A 24,338-nucleotide genomic window follows, 5' to 3' on the forward strand; every position below is an offset into this window, starting at 1 on the left:
ATCGGTGTATTTCTTAAAGTTTTGAAATAATAGATTCCAAACCACGTGGTTTTATAAGAAGAAGAAAACGCCTAATGGTAAATGTGTGCATGACACGATTAATCATTAGGAAAGCCTCGGGGATGTAGAGCAAGGAGGAGGAGGTTGAATATTTCGCGAAATCCGCGTTCTTACATCCATCAAACATGCAGCCAGGCTTTGTGTTTAGAGCCAGCTTTCTGGTCGGACTTTTGGCGGTAAGTCAGACTGCTTATTATCTCTTGTATCTTCTTACCAGTAATAGACAATGCCTACCTCACAAGAATCGTATAACTAGAAGCAGTGTTCGCACTAATAGATTATATTCGTCATCGAACAAAGAATGTTCTATATTATTTAACATGAGAGCTGAGTGTTATATTGAAAGTTAATTAACGAATATATTTTCGAACAATTCCACATAATTATCATTCTATAACTACTATTCCAACTATGTATTAGCAACTATATGCACGTAGCGAAAAGCAACAGATATTCAAAAAGCGTAGTTGATCAGATCAACTTGACGAATATAATTGTTTTATATCAAACTCGGGGATACATAATCTAGATTGCTTGTTGTATAATGGTTACCCCCGGTGTATGTTTCATATGCTGAATTAACCAAATAGGTAATTCTGATTTAATGTAAATTCACATCCTAATTTATATACCAGGCTTGCACAGTTATGTAAAATCAAGAGCTAACGGAGTTCCATGTGCCCTGTTTGTTCTTTAATATGTAACCATGAATTCTTTATTTCAGAGCTGTATATACGGGGTGACCACCCCGGTTCCTCTCAACACAACCAATAATGACACCTCAATCGATGTTAAATCCACGTCTGTCAGCACTTCTACGAGTCCTACGCCAACATCAGCTATTTTCCATTCAACATCTTCACCCGCGCCAGCATCAATCTCATCCTCTACAATATCAAACGATACTTCTGCCTTACATTCAACAACACCTAAAGCAATGACTTCAGGCTCTACAGGAATGACAGTTTTTACAAAGGCACCGACAACTAAAACAAGTGTGCTCACGATATCAAGTTCACCGAGTTCTTCGTCCACAATTTTAACTGCAGAAAGCGTTAAACCATCGCCGTCCACTGAGAAAAAGAATGCATCGACCACTACGGCCGTTGTTTTGAACGACACAGTGGCAAGTACTAGCACTGCAAGCCCGACCACCCCTGTCAATGTGTCATTAGCAACAAAGGATAGCCACACTGTAACAACAAAGACAAGAACCGTCAACCCAATTACAACCACAGAACTCGGAACTACAACGATAACAGCACCAGAACCGGCTACTAGTGGACCGGCTGTATATTCAAATAACAGTACACAAGAAACCACCGTGACACACATAAACGCGAACACACACAGTGCAGAAAGTACAGAATCTATAGGAACTAAACAAGTGCAAACCGTAATAAGAGAAGAAACGTCACCGTCAATGTCGACGCCAACGACTAGTTCGAACAAGACGGGGACAGAGGTCCCTGGACCTACGGAAAAGGAGTTCCAGTATGACCGGGAACTGGCCATAATATTCGGGTCAGCCTTCGGTCTGATGGTCGTGGTGGTTATAGTTTTGTGTATCAGTCGTTCAAGGCACACCGAGGAGCAGGAAAAGTACATTGTCGGTGGAGATGGTATCGAAATTAAAACGTCTCAATTTTAGTAGTTTACACGTGTCATATTCGCTTACTAAACGTAATAGTGATAATACTAGCATCTACACGAATAGTAAACGTTGGAACATTGACGTTCATAATAGACTCTGTCGCTCAAGATGACAATTTGCCCAAAGGGACTAAGCTGTATTTTATACTTTACATGCTTTAAGCTGAGGACAGTGAACGAAAGAAAACATGTTTTATTATCTTGACATCGAAGCTCAACAGTACACACTTCAAAGTTAATACAGATCTACATTTTGAGCCATATATTATGAGATAGGCTGTGTATTATCAGTGTTTTATTTTATCAGAAACCTTTAAGGTTTACTATAAGACAGTTTTAATACTGGTTTTACTGTGGGGATCCGGGGTACAGGGCCTACAACAATACAACTCAGTACGATTTTTTTCAGATTGAACAGTGACATACGAGAGTTTACTGATCTACACTTATATTTATTTTAAACATTTATATTAATCGACAGTTAGTTCTAAACTATGTGAACGATCATAAATTGATTAATATGGCGTTAATATGCCCAGTATTTGCCCGTGGGGCAAATTTGCCCCGGGGACGAATACAATCACATAGGCAAATTTGCTTCGGACGAAATGATTTTAGTTGAGAAAAATGAATAATTTGAATAACGCCGCTTAAATACTGTAAAACCCTACCAAAATAAAAAAAATCCTCGGTGGTTAGTCATTTCTTTTGCGATAACTTGACATAAACTAACCATGAATATAACCATGGGGGCAAAATTACACCACCTCTTTACTTGCGGCAAATTTGCCCTCGATGGTAATTTTACCCCCGTGGATATTTGCGTTTATGTGCACATACCCGGTATACCCCGTGGGTAAATTTGCCAAGGGGATTAATTTGCCCCCAGTAGTAACTCTCGTTATATAAACGGCATATACGATACGATTTTAATACATATCGGTAAAATGAACTTTGGTCAATCGTTGAAGAGAAGAAGAATAACAGTTAGTTCATACATTGTTTATTCATAACGATGTTGGTCAGCCAACGTTGAGGATATATAGTTCACGATCTTCCTTCAAGTACAGCGTTTTAATTTAATCGGATAGGTACTACGTGAATATTGCTGTAAAGTGACCCTGGCCTTCACATTCGGCCATGCCACGCCCAGGGTGTTCTACGACACACCGCAGCTATCACTGACAATGTATATCACTTTAACATCACTCGACGGCCCAACAGTAACTGTTTATTTTCTAGCGTTCACATATTTTAGCCAACTTTATACTTGAATTGTTATTAATAATGCCTGCGCTGTGCCATGAAAATGACATGTATGATTGTGTGTTTACGATATAAATATATATGATTTATATGATATAAATGAAAGCCCAGATGTTTCTTTCATAAGCCGAAATAAACTTGTTTTCGGTTCTGGTGTTTGCATATTGTAGTGAGATGGATTTTATTGATCCACTGTTATTGTGTTGGTTTGCTTAAAGTACTAGTATCTGTCTTTATATCGTTTTCGCTATTTGTTGTTTGTTTATTTCATCTGAACCATTGAAGTGTGTCATTCGAGATTAATCGTGTATAAAAATAAAACAAATCACGAACATACATGTACCTGTTAAATTAAATGTGCATAAAACGTCGACAATGTCTCAGCTTCCTATCTTAACTGGTATAAGTAGCAAAATAAGATGAACTGAATGTAGAGCTGTGTGCAGATCAGCCTTTGAATTCAAGATGTATTGTGCTTTGAGACCTCCAGCCATTACACATACAACACACTACCAGATTTATGCAAGGTAGACACCAGCCATATACGTTTTATTCTGACATATATACAAACTACAAACATAAACTATTGTGTATTCTAAGGATTCGCCTTTTACAACAAAACAATGGTGAAACAAAAATAAACATTAAAGAGTAAAAAACCCATTAGCATTAGATAAATAGATAAAAGGCCGTTTGTTCAGAACCTTGTAAAAGTTAACAACCTTGTTAACGTCATCGTTGTTAAATGTCAAAGTGTCTGGAAGTCTAATGGATACACTTCTGATCTGCAGTAGTTCTAACACATTTTGTTTCAGCTGTACTTGTTATATTTACATTTATAAGCACGTCGTCAAATATTTCACGTTTACAAGTTAACAACGATATCGTTCACCCCTTTGTTAACATTTACAAAGTTCTTACCAATCGGCCCAATGTTACACAGTAACCGAAAATAAATGGAGAAACATTTTTACATTGATTGCGTTAACTTTTGATATTTTATCATTTTCATTTTTCTATGAAGAGTATTTACACAAACGCCTTTACATTGACAGGAAACAATCAAGGCAGTGATAACTGATCATTTCAATTAGGAAATAAACACTGCAGACTAATTGATTATCAATTCGGTGTCAATGTCAATCACCTGTAATGTAGTAAGCAATTAACCACTGTTCGAACTGGGGAACTATTGACATGTTAAGCATATAACTATTAATTCAGTAAAGAAAGCGCGGTGAACAGAAATGAATAATATACCAATAAATATAATAAATGAGTACATATTGAAGCAATAAAGAAGTTAATCGAATTTGAAGGTGACATCCCCGAAATTTGAAATGTTTGATCTAATGCCATTTTCCTGCCGACTATTGAACTGAAAACTGACGGCAAAGTCTTCGGAAGATTGCGACACCGGGATTTCCGGTTTGGTTCCCAGCACATCCCGTGCTGCCTTGTTGAAGTCGAACATGTTTACCAAGTCCTTGTGATCTTTCGTCTGCGACAGTTTAGCCGTCTGTTGCTTAAGTTCGGTTTCCCGGGAGGTAACCATTTTCATACAGTCCCGAAGCATAGTTCTTTTTTTGTCTATTTCACGTTCAGATAGCTCGAAAAGTTCTCTTTCACGTTCGTCAACCGAATCACGAATACGGTCGAATGTTTGTCGGATTTGAACGGCAAGCTCCCTTTGGATTTGTTCCACATTATCAAACGCTTTCTCTAGAGCATGGCGCTTTTCCTCTAGAGATTTCTTTTCACTGTCAATTTCAAACAGAGTTTTGTCTATTGCGGGTGAGTATTTCGTCATAGCTTCATCCACATTTATGACAGTATGGCCACTGGCCTCCTTGTGGTCTATAACAGTACAGTCACAGCAGACCGGCTCCATACACGGCTCACAGAAGAAGTTCAGGGGCTGAAGTTGGTGCTTGGAACAGTAGGATATCTTCCCCTTCCCGATTTGCTTAATGAATGCGACCAGCTCTAAAACAGTGTGGTCATTGGGTAGCTTCAGTATTTCAGTGGCGGAGGCGATGAGGCTCTCACGACAGGAGGGACAGCTAATCTTCACGGCAACGGGCATGCTGCGGAAGGCGGAAGTAAGCGTCTGGCGAAACTCGCCTTCCACTCGGAACATCTGCTGGAGGCAGTCGAGGCAGAATGTGTGGTGGCAGGGCAGCATCTTGGGAACCTTCTCGTCGTCATCGTAATTCTCCCGGCAGATAAGGCATTTGAGGAAAGTATCCTCGAATCGCTCCTCGTCTAACACCAAGTTTCGCTTCCGGCTATCGGTTGCGTCGAATGGAACAAGGTGCATCTCCGTGTCCGCACCTTCAAATAAAAATTAAAAAAAAGATGTGAAATATATTCTTGAAACATTTCGAATATTCTTGTCAGGCTGCGGTCTATGGATATACATTGTTTGACCAACTAACAATCACAACTTAGTATCACTTTGTAACAAACGATACTTAATCCATATGAGAGTATAGAGAGTACTGCAGATTTAGGACTTACTTTCATCCTTCATCTCGAACTGTCTTAGTTTCTCCTCCAGCCGTCGGTCTTCTTCTGTTGTCATGGTAACCTCTCCTTCTGTCACCGAGTCTGTAAGCACATACAAAGAAAGAGTACTAAATTTCTGTTCGATCATCACCTATCCATAAGCATTTAATTTAACAACCGCTTTTACACGTTCCTTGTGGCGTCGTTACAAAAATACTACTAATTAATCATCTTTATTAAGATGAGAGACGAGCTAACTAAAAGTAATTCTATTGAGCATCTTTAAGATAATACTGTTATATGAAATATCATGACGATGGTCCTTAAACGGTAGAAATAAAGATTTCGGATGTACTGTTACTGATGGTGAGCCAGCGCATACTTGAAACTGTGCCAGTGCGGACTCATGGCTGGGCGGGCGGACATGATTCTTGTACTACTGAGAAACTTGATAATAAATGATCCACCTTAAGTAGTCTGATGTGAGTCATTTACCAAGCTAAGTCATCTTTCAGCCTATATGTTGCATTATACAAGTAAAGGAACACAGAGACTATAAACGAGTAAATAAAATGTCGGTTCGATCAAGATTGGACGCAAGAGGGGGCACAGTTTAAGGGCGCACATCGGAGCGTGTGCCTCAATCTCTAGGAACCCCCGAAATATGCAGTAAGTATGCCAGTGAGTGTTGGTGTTTTTCCCCAAGATCAATAAGACTAATTTCAACCTTAAATAGTGTGTTCGGTGTATTGCATAATTTCTCTTCTTTAGTGACATGAAGTGCATTTGTTCATTGTTTTGGGGGCGCGCGTGCCGGGAGCCCCCCTTTCCCAAAGCCGCTTATGTGATCCATTTTACCTATCCTTAATAAGCTTGATGTGGAACGTGACTTTTCGACGTAACCCATGTGATTTTAAGCGTTTACTTACTTTAAAGGTACTTTAAGATATGTTATGAATTACTCCCGCAACTTTCTCACTAAAGTATGTTTACCTTTTTAAGAAAACTAATAAAACAAGACACTTTTACTACTGTGCACGATTAATGAGGTCGTAAAAGTATGTACATTTTTAATTGACTCAATACGGTACAATGGACGTAGACTGTTTATTGCTCCGCTCACATTCCGCAGTGAGCAGTCGTTACCCTTCATAAAACTCCCAAATCTCAATATACTCAGCAAAAAATAATAAGTGCGTCAATTATGTGTTCAAATGTGTAATGCTAAAAAGGTAGTTATATTTTACACACCTTAGTTTATAACGATGTAAAACTATCCAAAGTTCTTTACAACACAAGTAATTCACAAATGACAAGTGGCGTTTGATTTCACTTTGTTTTATATATACTAAGGCTACCTAAGGTCGCATATTTCAGTAAGTAATTAAGATATTTTAAGGAAATTAGGTTTCAGATTAGAACATATTTTGGCCAGTGTTTTCTTATAAGTCTTTGGGATTGTGATATAGGCATAGCTAAAACAATATTCACAGACTGTTGACAGTATTACTAAATCATTTCTTTAAGCGATTATTGTCTACTTTCCTTATTTCAAGAAGGATTACCATACGTAACCTTATTTCAACCCCGCAATAAGATTTTGCTAACTACTTATTTACATTTCACTAGTTGAGAAATGACGGTTTAGATTAAGGCTTGGTCTATGACTGTGTGTGGTGTCATAAGGTTACTGTATATTTTAGCGATGTTTATTACCGCTTATCGGCATGAGCTGGAATAAGTGCGGGGGCCGACATTCCGCCACAATGCCGCCAACATAACTACATGTATTTCTACTGTAACCATATTCATGTTATTCTATGCTGTTAAAGGGTTTATAAGGGTTAAATGATGAAAGCAAAGAAGATGTCAATATCAAAACAATTTAAAAATGGTTTTACTCGTTACGACTAACATGAGGGTTATAACAATCACTAACCACGCCCTTCTGTAATGATATATAACAAGTATGACTTAAATATATATTAACGGGATGTCTCGACCGGTGTTTCCAAATTTATAGAATATCCTAAACAGATCCACTAGGAAAGGCACTGGATTTATTCCATGGAATCAGATTGGTGCATGGTAATGAGAACATGCAGATTCAGCAGAAATGCATGCTAGGTCTGCAAGATTTGTGCAGGCAGGAATCCGGTCTTGACGGGGAAATCTAAAACAATGATTCGAACAATATTGTGGAGATGCACTCTTCATGATTAATTGCAAGGCAAATGGTCAGCGTTTATTCCTTTTTTCATAATCTGGTAAAGACTGCCGTAGAAGCTAGTTAAAGATTGAGATATCCAGTCATACACAACCTTAATACTTTTTCCAAAACAATAAGTATAGCTAATATGAATCTGGAAAAACTCATTTATTTCCCAGTAAAGCCATTTGGGTTATACAGTAATATAAAAATGTGAAGCCTCTTAATAAGTTAGTACAAATGTACAGTTGTATATCATATCTTACACTTTTAACGCGTTTTTTTCCAATGCAATTTACCTGCGTCACTAATGTACCTGCATATATGATTTATCACCGAGTAGGCGAGTAAGGATGGAGCTTAAATATGGTACAGTCAGACTTTATATACATGTAAAGACCGAATTAAAACGCACATGCAACACCTCAATGCTAAGTAAGGAAACGTCCATTAAGCTAGTGTCAGTGTAGACTTATTCGCTTTGAAATGTGACAAAACATGGCATGAAAGACTTACAAGTGTACAGGTATGCATTTCAAAAGTTTAAATAAGACATCGAATGTGCTTAAAGTGAATCGATCTCTGATAAGCAATATTTTATAGCTTTATTAAACAGATATGAGTAATATGTACATACCTTGCTCAGATATAGATGATGCTCTCAGTGCCCAGAGTATCTCCAAATAATGCAGCAATTTTTGTTTAAGACAAAACAGTTTGTTTTGAGCTGTTTTAAGTCATGAAAGAAATCATTCACATGTACACAAACAAACGAACTGTATTTGTAACAGATCCTGGCATTGGCTGACAAAAATAAACTTCCATATAGCGAATTTACATAAATAATGCACTATGTCTGGGTTATATACCACGCAGAGGCCCCATATGGGTTGACGTTTATTAAGACACAAGTTTACCACGTCTAAACTCAGCCGCATAAACTTTACAATTCAAAAACGCGAGTATGAATAATCCATGAGCCCAAACAAGATGATTTTGTTACATTTGAATGTGCTTCTGCAATGTGGAAACATTTATTAATATAACTCTAATCACGGCGGCACCAATTCTGCACCAAATGTCAAGGCGAAAGCGCGCCTTTTTCTGCACAATCACAAATGTTTATCAAGACTTGATGCATGTCAATTGCGCAATAAACCTTTTTGTACATATCACAGTAACACAAAGGACTGAAGTCAAATATGGATGGATGCAACATCCAACCTTATTCGTGCCTCTTTAATCACCACTTTAATCAGCAATCGGCGAGGTGTGTCGCCATTTATAACCTTAAGGCAATTTACCATGCTTCAGCAGATAAGAATAAGCAGACGATATTACTCCATATGTGACATCTGCGCGTGCGCACAAGTCAGCTTCCGGTGTTTTGCTTAACAGGTGTATTTTATGTACAAGTATATGTGTTTTGATCAAATTGCTTCTGGTTATAGGTTGAAACTTAAGATAAATTGCAGTTAATTTGTGAAAGGGTTACCAAGGAAAGTGACAGGAGTGGACACTAGTTGCTAGGCAGACAGGTTGGTTTAATGAGCTACTTCACATTGTACTTGCTTTGATTTATGAGAATCGTTCTCAACATCTCTTAACTCAATATGTATAGCATCATCTATTCTATATTATTTAGATGGTCGAACACTAGCCTTTTCAATGAACATTCGACTTGTTGATTGGGTACATACCGAGCCAGGTAAAAGCTGGACTGTATTACAAACGTTTAAACTACTACCAAGTTTGACTACCTTAAGTTAACCTTATAAAGCTCTTATATTTAATAGCGTAAATGGTAACCTTTTCGTCTACCATGTAATTTATTTTGTAACTTGATATCGACCAATAAATTTTGTCCTTCATTGATTGCTGCGTTAAAGCAATAAAATCTAAGTTTTTTCAGTACCCAGCAGTTTATTCACACTGTCTGGCCCGGTTGTGTCTGGTCAGCCATTTTCATTGTAGCATTAAAACCTATTACCGCATTTTTATCTGTCATTATATAATCATAGATAATATTGCAATTTGTTACATCGCAAACACAAATACTTTTATGCAAAGAGAAAACAACTTAAGTACAGAATCAATAAAAACAACATGAATATGTTTATAAAACGCTGCCTTAAAGTGATAACAAAACTCGCTTATATTTCCTTTGTTTGATTATCACAAAATGATAGGCAGCGTTCGCTCAATGATAAATAATATAAATCAATCGGATCATAAAACGTATTTGCAAGCAAGTGTTTTATAGCTCGATGATGTAAATATAGATGCGTTCATTCATGACTTTTATGCTTAATGTAAAGTAATTACCTGTACTCACCAAAGCAGACTCAGTTTAAACTATGAATGCTCCATGCTTTGTTTATTTATAAAATGCTGATTGATGAGCTATCGTCATCATAAGTGTGTACTATTGTCACCGCCTGGCCCAGTAAATCTTGCTGTTTTATTTCTAGGTCGTGACATTTATATACGGGACAAACAAGCGTCCATACAGCACTGTAAATGACGGACTCGGTCAAACCCACGGAGGACCCTAACTTTAAGGGAGGGGTCATGAGTCCCAACTCAAAACGGACATTCGCAGGTAGGAGTTTATAACTGTGAAACTGCAATTTTGTATCGGTGAATTGAGTGCCTTCCCTCGGATCTCATTTCACGACATCAATGTTGATTGGCGCCTTCTCACTGCAGCGAGGGACCATCGAAAACAACCTCGGATGTATATGGACGGTTTACAATGTCAGAAATCTTTACATTTAACTACGCTGCAAGTAGATCGCGTAGTAATTTCAATTCAGCATTTATATTTTGCTCTGCTGTAGAGAATCAATATTATTTATGCAATTATACGCTTCACTGGCAATCAATTCAAATTTGAATTAATAAATACACGTAAACACTACAATTAATTAATATGATTAGCTAAAAATTTACGAAATTCTACTGATGTACCGGTATACATATGAGGTTGTTTTCAATGGAAAATGGCCGAGGAGTTCCGAATGTTATGAAACGGGATTTTTGGGTCGCACATGGTAGGAAGGGTAATTACAGTCTGATTTCAATTACGTTTACATTATGTGTTAAAGTTTAAAAGTATTTCCTCCAGGAATATTAAATGGATGTCCTACTGAAAGTTTTTTTTTAGAATTCCATGCACCGATGTATACTTTGGCGTATATTTCATAATCATTTATGGTAAAAAACATGTGAAAGTAAATACAACTTCAAATGATCAGAAAATACAATGAATGCATAAATAAATAAATTTAACGACTTCTAATAAATAAATGACATTGTAGTTCAATAATTCCTACATTATATGCAACACAGTTAATACATCAGTAAACGCATGTAATAGATAAACAGAGACGGCGATTTTTGCCTCGTGCCAACCGAGAAATGGCCGCGTCATGTCGTATTGCTCCACGGGAGCCCTCGATTTTTGCCTCGTGCCAACCGAGACATGGCCGCGTCATGTCGTATTGCTTCACGGGAGCCCACAATGGAAATGGAGGGAGTTCAGGGTTTATTGCATAACTTTTATAACATGTCGCGTGCCTGGATTAAGCATGTCGGGATTACAGCTCTGCATGTTGCCGGTACCGACTCCGATAAGGCCGTTGGGGAATATGATTATGAGTCTTATGATTACATTTATTAAAACACGGTTAGAACATCGTAAAGAAAAACAAAATATAGTTATTGTTTCAGTTTCGTTCCTAAGCACCCAACAATTTTTTGAACTTTTTTTACAACTGAAGACGTTGTTGTGAGTGAATATATCTTAAGATAATGACGGCATAATTAATGTATACTGCGATACGCGTAGCAGACACCATTTTCGGCTGTGTGGTGTGACTCGGCGGTAGTTAGCGGCTTTCGAAAATTTGGATACTAGTAATTGTTTTAAAGCATGCTTATAGGTTTTCCCAAAGACATGCGGACACATATATGGAAATCGATCCTAAATATAGTTAAAGCCAAGGCTTTATTTCATCATAAACAGATCAATGTATTTAATTTTTTGTATAGTGCATCATTCCGCTCGAAGTACGTTCCTATTTTTAGAGTAAATATTAGATGCATGAACCCTGAATAACGCCTTAATTTACCACTACTTTGTACTTTTTTGTTATTTTGGTTAAATGAAATATTACAAACAACTTCTTGATATCGATAAAGTAACATGTTTTTTACCTATAAATTATTGGCGCCCTTTGTTGCTTTGCATCAATGGTCTTTCTTGTTATTTATCATAACGCTGAAGTGTGCATGTCATTACAGAGATGAGACAGACGCCGGTGGTAGCCACACAGAAGATTATCCTGGACGAGGACATGTTTGAGAGCTCCTTCCTGCGCTGCATGGTGTGTCGCGAGCGCTACAACATGACAGACCGCTTGCCGCGACTCTTTCCTTGCCACCACGCGTTTTGTCAGGCGTGCATCCTCACCTTTTATCACCAGGAGACAGAGTACCGCCAGAGCATGGCGCTCGTGCCATCCAGCAACAAGACGTACGCCGTATCCATCTCGTGCCCAAATTGCAAGGCAAACTTTATCACGACGGAGAACGGTATCCGAGAGCTTACCACGGACCACAGGATCGTACAGCTATTGGACTTTGTGGGAAGCACGGACAGACAGACCGTCACCTACTGCACCACACATGCCATGCAGCCCGTGAACTTTTTTTGTGAGAAATGTGCCACACCTATATGTAAGGACTGTACGGTACTGGACCATAAGACGTGTTCACAAGAAAAGCTAGTTGTGGATATCAGTGCAGCATCGCAGAAATACAGACCGGTTATCGAGGAAGGCAAGAACAATCTTACAGGAGAAATACAGACTCTTGATGAGCGTAAAGCTGAGTGTGAAAAGTCCCTTGAAGGATGCAGCCAAGGTGACGACACACTAAGTAAGCAAATTAAAGAGACGTTTGCTAAAATAAGAGCTGCGATTGACAAACGAGAACAAGAATTGTTAGAGATGGCACAATCAGGTCAGGGCAATAGCTACACTGTAGTTGAGGAAAAGATTAAGAAGCTTGCTGATAAAAAAGACGAAGCTATGAAGATTTTGGAAGACATAGACCGGGCGACCGCGACAGGAACAATACAAGACTTGTTCCAAGTGTACCGACAAATCCGTAGTTACCAGAGCGAACCAAGTCTGCAGGTGGACGATACGGAAAAGAAAGACAACTCAGAATCGTCATTCCAAGCCCGCGATGAGACCACTCTGCTCGCGCGTATAGGTAATTTCGGCAACATCCAGACACAACCCAACGGCGTTGCTTCCGGTTCCTACTCCGGGTCGAGCTACTCGAGTGGTAGTAGTTACCTGGGCAGCTCCAGGTACGGCAGCTACTCCAGCACTCCCTATTCCAGTAGATACACGCCCTCCACAAGATCTTATAAGTACTGACGCACACACGTGCACTCGTTTGCCAGTCTTCTGGGCACCGTTGTCTCTACTGAATGTACACTTACTGTACTACCGTTACCGCTCTCTGATCTACGAAACCCTTTTCTGAGTTTGCATAATATTTTATTGCACTATAAACGCGCAAACTATTATTCAGTTACGTTATTTTGAATACACACCATGTTGTAACCTTAACATAATTATGTGCTTAACGGTTGTCTGTACAATAAAGATTACTAGTGTCTCATTATATTGATCTGTTTCTTCCTATAGAGTTTCAGCTCCGGGCAGCAGGTTTTACACTCACTGAAAAAGTAAGGGCTGCACACTAACACACTCTCATAGTATAGTGATTTCTAGTGCACATCCCTCGAATGCAGGCGTGATACTTGTGTGCATATTTATTAATATGTATATTTGCAAACCAAAACTAATTGTTCTATGTTTAAACGGCCATCATATAAGCACCCTCCCGCCATATTGATGGGTTTTGTTATCCATGTGGTGTTGACGCGGTATGTAATGGGCATGAGTCACAGGACACATAAATGGCGTTCTGCATTTTACACGATCAAATTGCGAACTCTGCATGTTTTAGCTAGTCTCTCCTCTCCTCAGCCGAATTATATCGTTTAGACAAGGTGGTACGATTTGCATGCCTAGCTGTTTTGGGATTTTTATATTATTATAATAGTTTGAGAACATGCCAACTATCGTATGGTTTGGACTTTCAGCAGTGAATTGTTAAGTTATTTAATGATTGGGTTATTTAATTGTTATCGGCATTTAATAAAATATTGCATATCTAGATACGTTGCTTTACCTGCTTAGCAAATGCTTTTGTATTATTCGACTCTTACACGAACGGGTCATTGTTTGGATTGAGTGTGTGGCAGAACAGTGCGTTAGCATGGTTTTCCGGGGACTGTGACGTCACAGCCTCATATCTGCAAAAGATACGACCGTTGAAATAGTAAATTGTTCAGATAATCGTAAAGACGCATGTAATAGTCTTATTTTTGAAAAACATATTAATAGTCTTTAAATAGTGTTAATTGCCTATTATGTATAATAATTATCTTGTGGCAAAATTTGTTAGAACGATAAACGCAATATTCAACTTCCTTTGTGAGCCATTGGTGATCTTACAAGGTCAGCTACAAAGGGCAAAGTCTGTCTGAAATGACGGAACTAGCAGCATACACAACTGGTGCGTCGGTTATGCGTATATTAGGCAACTACTGGTGATTTTCCTTAGTGTGTTTTATAATCCCATTCTCGTACAGAACGATGATGTTAAGCGTACCATAAATAAATTCAAAGTTTCAAAGCTTATTGGCAGTCGACATACTTTACCTTTGCCATTTACAAAATATAACAACTTTATGACAAAGACCATCATTATCCAACGATGTATGAGAATGTAGAATCCACGATTGCCTCAAACGCGATTCAATGCGTTAATTGTAACCACTGTGATAGCTCGACTTATTTCTGTAAAAAACGGTTGTTGGATGAATGCTCCTTTCATCTAAGATTATAAGTATCTTCCATGGCCGAGAGTGTAAGATAGGTTCATTCTCCACCTCAGATTAGTACATGTAGATCCAATAATTTAACCATGCTAGAAATTCTTATCTTGCCCACGGGCGAAGATAAAATGCCCGGATGGAACTTCTTTTAATGGTCACCACATTGCAATTACCTCCCTTGTTGAAGACTGTCGTCTGTAGCGCATCATGGAAACATTTATGTCTTCTGGCAATATTTAGAACGCGAGTTAATTATTTCTCGCTTAACCTCGTTTCCGCAAAACAGGCTTTATAATGATGATAAATCGATGAAAAATAGATAAGTTCAAACAAAGATTAACACAAGGTTTATATGGCTTGTTTGCACGATGTTACTCGGAAATATGATACTTAATGTTGTGTTTGAAGGGGATTGGGGAGGGGGCATGGGAGGGGGTGAGGTGGGGTAGGGGTTGTGGGAGGGGATTGGCGAGGGGGCCTGGGAGAGGGTGGAGTTGTGGGAGGGGTGGAAAAAGGGGGTGAACGGGGTCGGAGTACGCTTAAAAAACGAAATGTCTAGCTTGTCGACCACGCTAATGTAAAAGTCCATGATCAAGCCAGGAATCGAACCCAGGACGCCTTGATAGGAAGGGAGTGCGATATTCGACAACCAATTCAACATATAATATGTGACGTAATCATTAGAGGCATGCTCTCTAGAATGTAGATTGTCCTCTCCGTTTAATGTTTGGAATTTATTAAGGCATTCTGTTTGGATAATCGTAATCAAGCATACTTGTATAGTGTCCTCTTCAATTAATATTTGGATTTTTCTTGGACATTCTGATAGAATAATCGTTATCACGCATAATTGTAGAGTGTTAATTTATTTAATTATTGTTTGGATTTTCATGGGGCTTTTTGTCCCATATGTCCTACAAAAGGTATCAATATCAGACTATTGTACATGTCCTTTTATTCAGATGGACGCATATCCAGCTGAAATCAAGATTTTCCACATACACGGGGGATAATTCGAATTAAGGATTTACTAATTTTTATGATTTATTGTTTAAATCATTGTGTTTTATGGTTGTTTTTGTAATAATGATTGCAATATGTACAGCTTTATTCCATACTACATGCGATTATATATTTATTATGCAAATAAATCTGTGGAAACATTTACCCATTATTGTTCTCTTGAAGTATTCATATTGCTAATGTGACCAACGTGCATTTTGAAAATATATATAATTTTATGAATGTATATATATATGCATTTGGCTACGAACATGTTAATGTTCATAATTATATACAGAACATAATTTGCGTGAATAATTCATTGGTCCCAAACCGAACAAAATAGTTTTAAATGCAATATTGGTGTAGGGTTTACACACCAACTTCTACAAGTGTTATCTACCCTTAGCTACATACTGAACGTGTTCCTGAAACTAGGGTGATGCATGTTTTTACTTATTTTAAACTTTATCAGTGGAACCAGGATTGAAATGGATATGTTATATGTATATACATATCTAATTATAACGTACGCCTCATAAACCGATGTATCCATAGAATATACAGAGACAAGACACACAGCCACATAGCTAACATTGGTCATGTTAAGACGCACAGGGTTCAATGCAAACTTAAGTGAAGTGTTACTTCCCTTACACCACAGAAATCACTACCACCATGCAAATCACTTGACCATAGATTCTTAAAATATATCGGTAAAGATTGTTAATTATCTTTAATTTTAAACACAGTTTCACCCCACTGCACGTTATAAATCCATCTTTACTGGCTAATGGTGTCAAAGATCTATTCTGCTTGTCAGGGGAGAAGGATGTGTGCAATATCTATTACCCCAGTCATGTTTAGTGTCCCAATTGGAACGAAAAAGAACGGGGTGCAAAGTGGCTTCGCAGCCAGGCATGACGAGGAACAAGTGGCGATTATGTGATAACAGCGAGACCAGAGCGTGGCGGCAGCGAGGTAGTAACCCACTGGGACCGGATTTTCATTTTAATCATTTTATATATTAAAATATGCACTTTGTACTGTATAATATACTAACATGCATGTTAGTACATTGTATATTATACAGTACAAAGTGCATATTTAAAAAAAAAATCAATATTTTTTCACATGTTCGGTATTATAATTTTTAGTAAGGAATTATAAGATTTTTTTTTGATTTTTAAAAAAATGATTGAGTTTGAAAATCCGGTGCCAGTGTAGAAACCCGACTCCAATCGTGTCACAGCTGGTCTACAACGGGGAGACAAGTTGCGCATGGTGGAATCCGGCCGAAATTTGCAAAACGTTGGGGTTTGAACAGGGGCACAACGGCGGGGCAAAAACGTAGCACTTTGACAGGGGCATAATGTTCAGACACTCAAGGAGGTTACACTTAACGTCTAAACACATGTCAGACATAAAAATGGTTGTCAACAAGTCAATAACTATATGGATAACAGGCATGGAACAGTCACTAAAAACAGTTCTTAGAGAACCTGACGAAACAGTATGCAAATATCTAGTTTTGTCTCTTTGACATTAATCGAAAGCAAAAACTGGCATTATTGAATAAAACAACTGAAATATGGTAGGTTACTCGGCGAAGAATAAGGATATAAATAACGAGCTAGGTTAACTTATATCTGAACATGTAAAATGTTGGTGAAAATGATTCGGAATGGACAAGGTTCTGAAAATAAGGACGGTATTATTCGTTCTTCAGTAAAGACAGATACATTATACAATAACATAATTGATATGCTATGTGTACTCGCGGTATCCTTATAAAACAACTACTAGTAAATAAACACACACTCACACAGAAGAAAACAATAGTTACAGACAGACAGAACAAGATACTAGTAACAGACATAAAGGACAAGACAATAGTTGCAGACAATCAGAACATGACAATAGTTACAGACACCCAGAACAAAACAATAGTTACAGACACACATAATAAAACAATAGTTACAAACATACAGAATCAAACAGAATACGACAATAGTTCAGACACACATAATAAGACAATATATACTGACATACAGAATAAGACAATAGATACAGACATACATAACAAGACAATATATACTGACATACAGAATAAGACAATAGTTACAGACACACATAACAAGACAATAGAAACTGACATACAGAATAAGACAATAGTTACAGACACACATAACAAGACAATATATACTGACATACAGAATAAGACAATAGTTACAGACACACATAATAAGACAATAGTTACAGACACACATAACAAGACAATAGAAACTGACATACAGAATAAGACAATAGTTACATACATACAGAACAAGACAATAGAAACTGACATACAGAATAAGACAATAGTTACAGACATACAGAACAAGACAATAGAAACTGACATACAGAATAAGACAATAGTTACAGACACACAGAACAAGACAATATATACTGACATACAGAATAAGACAATAGATACAGCCATACAGAACAAGACAATAGAAACTGACATACAGAATAAGACAATAGTTACAGACATACAGAACAAGACAATAGAAACTGACATACAGAATAAGACAATAGTTACAGTCATACAGAACACGACAGTAGTTACAGACATACAGAATTCGACGATAGTTACAGACATACAGAATTCGACGATAGTTACAGACATACAGAATACGGCAATAGTTTAAGAGGTACAGAACGAAACAATAGTTACAGACTTGCAGAGCAAGACAAAAGTAACAAACTTGCAGAATAAGAAAATAGATACATACATACAGAAGAAGACAATATAATACCCAAGATGACTGTTTTAAGCCTAATTTAACATTTAAAATAGCCATGCATAACGAAAATTGTAAACAAGATTTTATGTTATAGTTAGATGGCATAAAGGAACACGAGCACTGCTGTACCATTTAGATATTCCTTTCAACACCTCATTGGCTGACACATTGGAAACGCAAAATATGACGCAGGAGTGTTTATCGGACGAGTGGCAGTAGGCAGACCTTTAACAGCGAAATTTGACATTCTAGTTCTTATTAATGACTGTCTATATGCCATTTCATTATATGAAACTAATAGGTTGTATACGAATTGAAAAAAAACTCCAACGAAAACGACGTCGTTAAACCTCGTCTATTTCCGTTTAAGGTACATGACCACGTTTCTCCGAAAACTATGAATGTCGGCCGATTTTGATGAAACTTGGAACAAACAATCGTCAATGACTCTACTTTAACGAGGTGCATTTATTTATTTTTTAAATCCCGTTGTTTGTTGATTTTCAGCGCTACCTAGCGGACACGTGCTATTTGGCGCCAACTTTGCTGAAACCGTAAAAAAATATAATTTTACGGCTTTTTTTATAAAAAAAAATCGGAATATAATTTATTGTATGCTGAATAAATAATCCTATAATTTTAGTACTAGTATCTAAGAAGAAAATTATTAATTTTAAGTTCTATGACGAAAAGTCTTCTATAAGGAATCGCCAAAAATAGATACCCATCGTTGAATGTGACGTATTTATTTCGAAAACGAACTCGGGTAGGGTATGTTTTTATTATTTCATAGGAAATGGAATAGAATAATGAATATGATTATGTAAAAACAAAAAAAAATGACGGTGAGGTAAATTGCTGAAAGATTTAAGTATTATAAGAAAATCGATAGAGTTAGCGTGATTTCTACGCCACCGTCAACGTCAATATAAAACACGTCAAGTTAGTGACGCCATGGGTTTGTTTGATGCATGAGAATAGTTGTGGAGTGAAACGTTATATTCGTCCATAAATGATGGTATCTCTTTCTTTTTATTGTTTAATCTAATATTTGCCAGTATCAGAACTAAGTAGAATATCAGAAAATAGTAAGAAAAATAGTAAGAAAATCAAATTCTTATAATTGACGGCTTGTATGGAATAGTTCGTCAACAGCGATGGAAGCCTTTCTTACAAAAGGGGTTGAACATCGAACAGTTAGCGATGGACGGGGATTCAACCACTTGTACTCGCGTCAAGCGGTCTTTATTTCAAGATCTTAAAAAATCACATGATAAAAATCATATAGTCAAAAATTTCTAATAATAAGAATAAGACCAGTTTAAACGCCCTGTCCGCCCACATGCTCAATGAACACTCCTCATGCAGCCCAACCTGGTGTAAGTCTCCAAGTACGAGAATTACCGGCAGGCGCACATACTGCAGGGTACTGAATTGAAAAAAGATTTCCTGAACGTGATGCACGGGTTATAGTTATAATGATAATCAGTTTCGTAAAACGAAGTTTATTTAAACCTGAAATGTTTTATGTTAATTTTAGCCATCAAGACTCGTGAAAAAAGATTTTTATTTTGAATCGACAGTATTAAATCTAATAATTAAAGTGACTCGCTCAAATATCGTCTTTGAAGTCCACGGTTTTCATTAGCGTTAATAACGCGATTGAAAAATTATCACGGATGTGTTGTTGCGTGATTGACACTTTGTCACGTGATGTTATCAATGTATCCTTAACAGGTCAACATATCCACCATTTGTTGAAGTTCCGGTGGCGTGTGGACTAAGCGTATTTTTTTCTATTTTCTTCTTGACTAATCTGGCGTGGGTTCGAACCACACTAAACCAAAATACCTTTTTTACGCTATAACTGTATTTTTTCTGAAATATCGATATTATATAGTAAAATAATGATAACAAGAGTGTTTTCAGATGCTATACCGGGAAAACTTTTTGTCGAAAAAAAAAACGAGCAAGTCACTTAAAGTCGCATTGATGACTAAATATCAAATTACAATATGCCTGTAATGATTAAATTTTCAGGTACACAAATGAGTGTATGCTGGAAAATCTAGCCCATTTACAAAGTACTAACGCAAACGAGAACATGAATCACATGGTTGCAAGGAAGGCGCCAAAATATGTCAATTATTTAGAGTCAGAGGGCCTTGACTTCCGGGTGCCCGTTGCGGTAGCGCAGGAAAACGGTTATAATAACTGTATTGGCACTTCTAGTGGATGCATATCCGGCGCCCGACCCCAAATCCCACCATGTCAACATGTTGTAAAGATGATGCAAATAATTACAATCGCTGATTCAGGTGGCGGGGGGGGGGGACCCGTCGCCCCCCCCCCCTTTCCCCAAACTCAAAGATTTATGTCAATATTGGAGAGAACAAGTAATGACATGTTGAAGTGGTGGTACCACAAAACACCGCTGCCACACTTAAAACAAAACAAAGTCGATTATGAGAGAGGGGCGCAATTTAAAAGGTTACACTCCCAGTAACGACACCTCTAACGTGTAATCATGGAGCCGCCCCTGCATCATTTCAAAATAATTTCAGCAAAACTGCATGGATGTTAGAAGCAGTCTGTAATTTAAACCGCAATTTTTGTCTTAGCTTGCAAATAAAATATAATTTATCTATTTTAAAATAGATATAAAATATATGCAAACATGCCTGCTCTTCTAAAACAATGATATATTTGCTGTTTTTATTGGATTTCATAAATTATCAATTTGAAGCAATTTCCAACATTTTTTCAAAAAAGTCGATCAAGCGATTCAGCGACCTAGCGGCCTAGCTGATTTCACGCCGCTATAGCGCTAACTTCACGCTGCTATGCCGCTAACTTCAAGCCGCTGACGACATTTCGAGCGCATTATATTCAAAAATTGAACATGATCAAAAACGTATGTATTTTGAAACTAGAGTGGATATATGATACTTACAATACATATGTGTAACTAGTCGACTGGACCAGTTATTATTTTCATATTATATACATTGTCAACAACGAGCCTTCCATATCATATGCTCACTCCATCCACTCTTAATCATTTAGATTTATTTCATGTCTTCTAACTATTAATTGAATCTAGTTATGCAGATTCATCTTCAAGTAATATATCGTCGCATGCTATTCAGTTATAAATAAAATATTTGTTTTAACTATTTAGTGTTCTATACTTTGAAACTATATATTTCACGGTGCATATCCATATCGGTACCCTCTTTGCGAAATCTACTGAAACTATACCCTTTTTGTACATGCACCGGCCATTCTCTGCTGAAAACAAATCGGCGATGGACAACAAGCCAGTAAATGTTCATTCAACTGATGAAAGGAGGTATGTCATGTGCAAAAGAAGTATACCACGGAACACTAGAATGTTATAGCTATGTCTTTTTTGTAATGCATATTAAAATGATCAACGCAAAAATACGATAACAATTAAAGTAAAAACATATAACTTAACTCGATACAGAGCTACGAGGGCACCCGAGCTTTAAAAAATGAGAGAGAGGGTACCTGTGATATAAAAAAACAATAGCAAAGAGTTATCCCGTGCCGCTGCAAAACCGAAAGTAGGGTGTTTTTATGAATTTGCCACATATTTTAGACTGTATGAATATGATATATAACTGAATACATATAATATGTATGAGGTGTACATAATCAAACCGGTGGTTCATTTAAGCCCGCAGAACATGCAGAGGCGGTGGGCGAGCCAAGATATATCGATATTGTGTAGCTTATTGTGGAGTTGCAGTAATTGAAAAATGGGCACATTACTAAATCAAAGCGCGAGGCGCTGAAAGACTATCTGCGGGCAAATATGTGAGAGTTGCAAATTTTATTTGAACTATGGGAATGGGTGAAGGGCACATACTTAAAAGTGAAAAATGTGCCGAGAGCGCTTGTGCCCACACTGGGCGAGGAAACAAACACATCTATATCTTTATGGCGTCTTGTGTCATTTTGTTTTTGTAAATGTCACTTCAATCGTCGTAATCCCCTACCCCCATGTATTTAGTGTTACAATGCATGCCCCATTTCAAGCGTTTCTAAAGGTTTTTCGTTGCTTTGATTAGATACCATACGATAGGAAAATACAATACATCATAATATATCATTTCCTTTTATTAACATACACGTTTTGTTTAGGGAAAACCATTTTTTTACAGATAACTTCAGCAATAATTCCATTCAAAATACACAGCTTATCACTTCAGTCGACGTATCCCCATGTATTTGAATGTACAGTAAATGCTCTTTTCAATCGCGTCTAAAGGTTTTTCGGTGTTTTGATTAGATAGCATACGTTAGACAAGTTTTATGAACTAACACGTTTTAATTCTTTAAGGAAAATGATTCTTTTTTTTACGAGCAACTTCAGCAATAATACCTTTTAAAATGCAGAACTTATCAGATGGTCGTTTTCCCGCAATGAGGACAAACATGTGGTCAGTTAATGTATGTAGAAACTATGTTTAGAATACCGGTCAGTTAATGTAGTTGAATCTATTTTTAGATTATCGGAACTTGTCTGTTTTATGAATGAGAATATGATTGTGCTTTTTAAAGTTTATTAATAAATTTAATGTTATTAATGTTTAATGTAAGTACCTGTGTAGAAATAGTACTAGTGCTGTTATGAATGCTTCGTACTTTTTGGATGATAAACAGGTTTAAACCGAACTACTTTGCTTCACCAAATGTATCCATGACTCACTGTCGTATCAGGGTATGTGTGCTTGTATAAATTTAAAGCCTAATGTCTTCAACTATGCCAAGAATACACCGGAACGAAGCTTTTTATGCAAAAAATGAAAACATCTCATTAGAAATATAAACGCCTAAAATCATAGAATGAATAGTATCTTGTTATTGTGTTGCAGGTAAATTACACTGTATAGTATTTGAAGCATTAGCAATGCGAAACCTGAGATACAACTATTTTAAACTTAGACAATTATTTTTGTTTCTTATCTCATAAAAGTCAAATAAAAAGCACCATTACAAATAAGCGTGCTTCAGGGTCACGTCAGGTTATAATAAAAAATCCTGCAGGCGATGGGACACTTGGTGTCGGCAATCATTTCTGAAACATCATGAGCTAAACTCAGAGTAAATATCAATATGTTATCTTTCTACCAGAGCATCCTTTCTCCCACCTCAGGTAAGTAGATCCAATAATTTAACCATGCTAGATATTCTTATCTTGCCCACGGGCGAAGATAAAATGCCCGTATGGAACTCCTTTTGCCACATTGTAATTACCTCTCTTGTTGAAGACTGTCGTCAGCATCAAGGAAATCTTGTCTTATGGTAATATTTAGAACGCTAATTAATTATTTCTCGCTTCAAATGTCACCATAAAACAGTTTTCGGCACCATTCAAGAAATAATGCTTCATTCTCCTTAAAACTATTTAAAAAGACAAAAGTGGCATTTTCATTTAGTCACACGGGTAAGTCTTTGACATGTGTATACATGATGTAAAACTACACGTGTTTAATTATGGCCTGTTAAATAGAAAATAACACCAAGAAACATCACACTTACCTTGAATTGATGGAAAATTGAAATTAAATGAAAAAACCCATACAAAACCCCAAAGCAAACTTATTTTTCTGACCAAGGCTGGACGTCACCATCCTAGAAGGACTCTCTTCGTTCTCGGCGTGTATGTCGATATATAGAGCGATGTTTGGTTTAACTGTAACACTAAATTTATAACCTTTGTGTTGGAATTAATGCCCCGTAATGAAATTTCTTGCCTGACTAAAATCATAAATGGAGTCTTACTTCGCTTGATTTTGGCGTGCGTTGTGATATAGGGACATAATTAAAGTACAACCTC

The 24,338-nt window shown here is 37.2% G+C and overlaps 3 protein-coding genes across 5 annotated transcripts; 2 read left to right on the forward strand and 1 right to left on the reverse strand.

Moving 5' to 3' along the window:
* On the forward strand, nucleotides 1–3,486 carry LOC128227626 (uncharacterized). The gene is made up of 2 exons (XM_052938337.1): nucleotides 1–236; nucleotides 785–3,486. Exons 1-2 carry the CDS (start codon nucleotides 186–188, stop codon nucleotides 1,709–1,711), a joined length of 978 nt encoding a protein of 325 aa, XP_052794297.1. The 5' UTR covers nucleotides 1–185; the 3' UTR covers nucleotides 1,712–3,486.
* Nucleotides 3,487–3,507: 21 nt separating this feature from the next.
* On the reverse strand, nucleotides 3,508–8,891 carry LOC128227625 (tripartite motif-containing protein 59-like). The gene is made up of 3 exons (XM_052938336.1): nucleotides 8,334–8,891; nucleotides 5,500–5,589; nucleotides 3,508–5,313 (listed from the first exon to the last, which is right to left on the reverse strand). Exons 2-3 carry the CDS (start codon nucleotides 5,561–5,563, stop codon nucleotides 4,283–4,285), a joined length of 1,095 nt encoding a protein of 364 aa, XP_052794296.1. The 5' UTR covers nucleotides 5,564–5,589; nucleotides 8,334–8,891; the 3' UTR covers nucleotides 3,508–4,282.
* LOC128227624 (tripartite motif-containing protein 2-like) lies at nucleotides 8,077–15,845 on the forward strand. Of its 3 annotated transcripts, XM_052938335.1 has the most exons (5): nucleotides 9,040–9,234; nucleotides 10,168–10,298; nucleotides 12,002–13,076; nucleotides 13,420–13,460; nucleotides 15,641–15,845. In XM_052938335.1, the coding sequence occupies exons 2-4, from the start codon at nucleotides 10,217–10,219 to the stop codon at nucleotides 13,454–13,456; spliced, it is 1,194 nt and encodes a 397-aa protein (XP_052794295.1). In that variant the 5' UTR covers nucleotides 9,040–9,234; nucleotides 10,168–10,216; the 3' UTR covers nucleotides 13,457–13,460; nucleotides 15,641–15,845. The 3 variants fall into 3 exon arrangements, with proteins under 3 accessions (XP_052794294.1, XP_052794295.1, XP_052794293.1); XM_052938334.1 differs by lacking the exons at nucleotides 9,040–9,234; nucleotides 13,420–13,460; nucleotides 15,641–15,845 and adding an exon at nucleotides 8,077–8,222 and having other exon boundaries at nucleotides 12,002–13,390; XM_052938333.1 differs by lacking the exons at nucleotides 13,420–13,460; nucleotides 15,641–15,845 and having other exon boundaries at nucleotides 9,041–9,234; nucleotides 12,002–13,390.
* The last annotated feature ends 8,493 nt before the right edge of the window (nucleotides 15,846–24,338 follow it).

The sequence above is a fragment of the Mya arenaria genome, chromosome 3 (genome assembly GCF_026914265.1).
Source record: "Mya arenaria isolate MELC-2E11 chromosome 3, ASM2691426v1".
Lineage (NCBI taxonomy): Eukaryota > Metazoa > Mollusca > Bivalvia > Myida > Myidae > Mya > Mya arenaria.

What these genes read in the sequence shown, in the direction of transcription:
- LOC128227626 (XM_052938337.1), top strand. Translation starts at nt 186, where the DNA reads ATGCAGCCAGGCTTTGTGTTTAGAGCCAGCTTTCTGGTCGGACTTTTG. An exon ending in TTCTGGTCGGACTTTTGGCG is followed by an intron (nt 237 to 784) that starts GTAAGTCAGACT and finishes TCTTTATTTCAG; the next exon opens with AGCTGTATATACGGGGTGAC.
- LOC128227625 (XM_052938336.1), bottom strand. Translation starts at nt 5,563, where the DNA reads ATGACAACAGAAGAAGACCGACGGCTGGAGGAGAAACTAAGACAGTTC. An exon ending in GTTCGAGATGAAGGATGAAA is followed by an intron (nt 5,314 to 5,499) that starts GTAAGTCCTAAA and finishes TTTTATTTGAAG; the next exon opens with GTGCGGACACGGAGATGCAC.
- LOC128227624 (XM_052938334.1), top strand. Translation starts at nt 10,217, where the DNA reads ATGACGGACTCGGTCAAACCCACGGAGGACCCTAACTTTAAGGGAGGG. An exon ending in CTCAAAACGGACATTCGCAG is followed by an intron (nt 10,299 to 12,001) that starts GTAGGAGTTTAT and finishes ATGTCATTACAG; the next exon opens with AGATGAGACAGACGCCGGTG.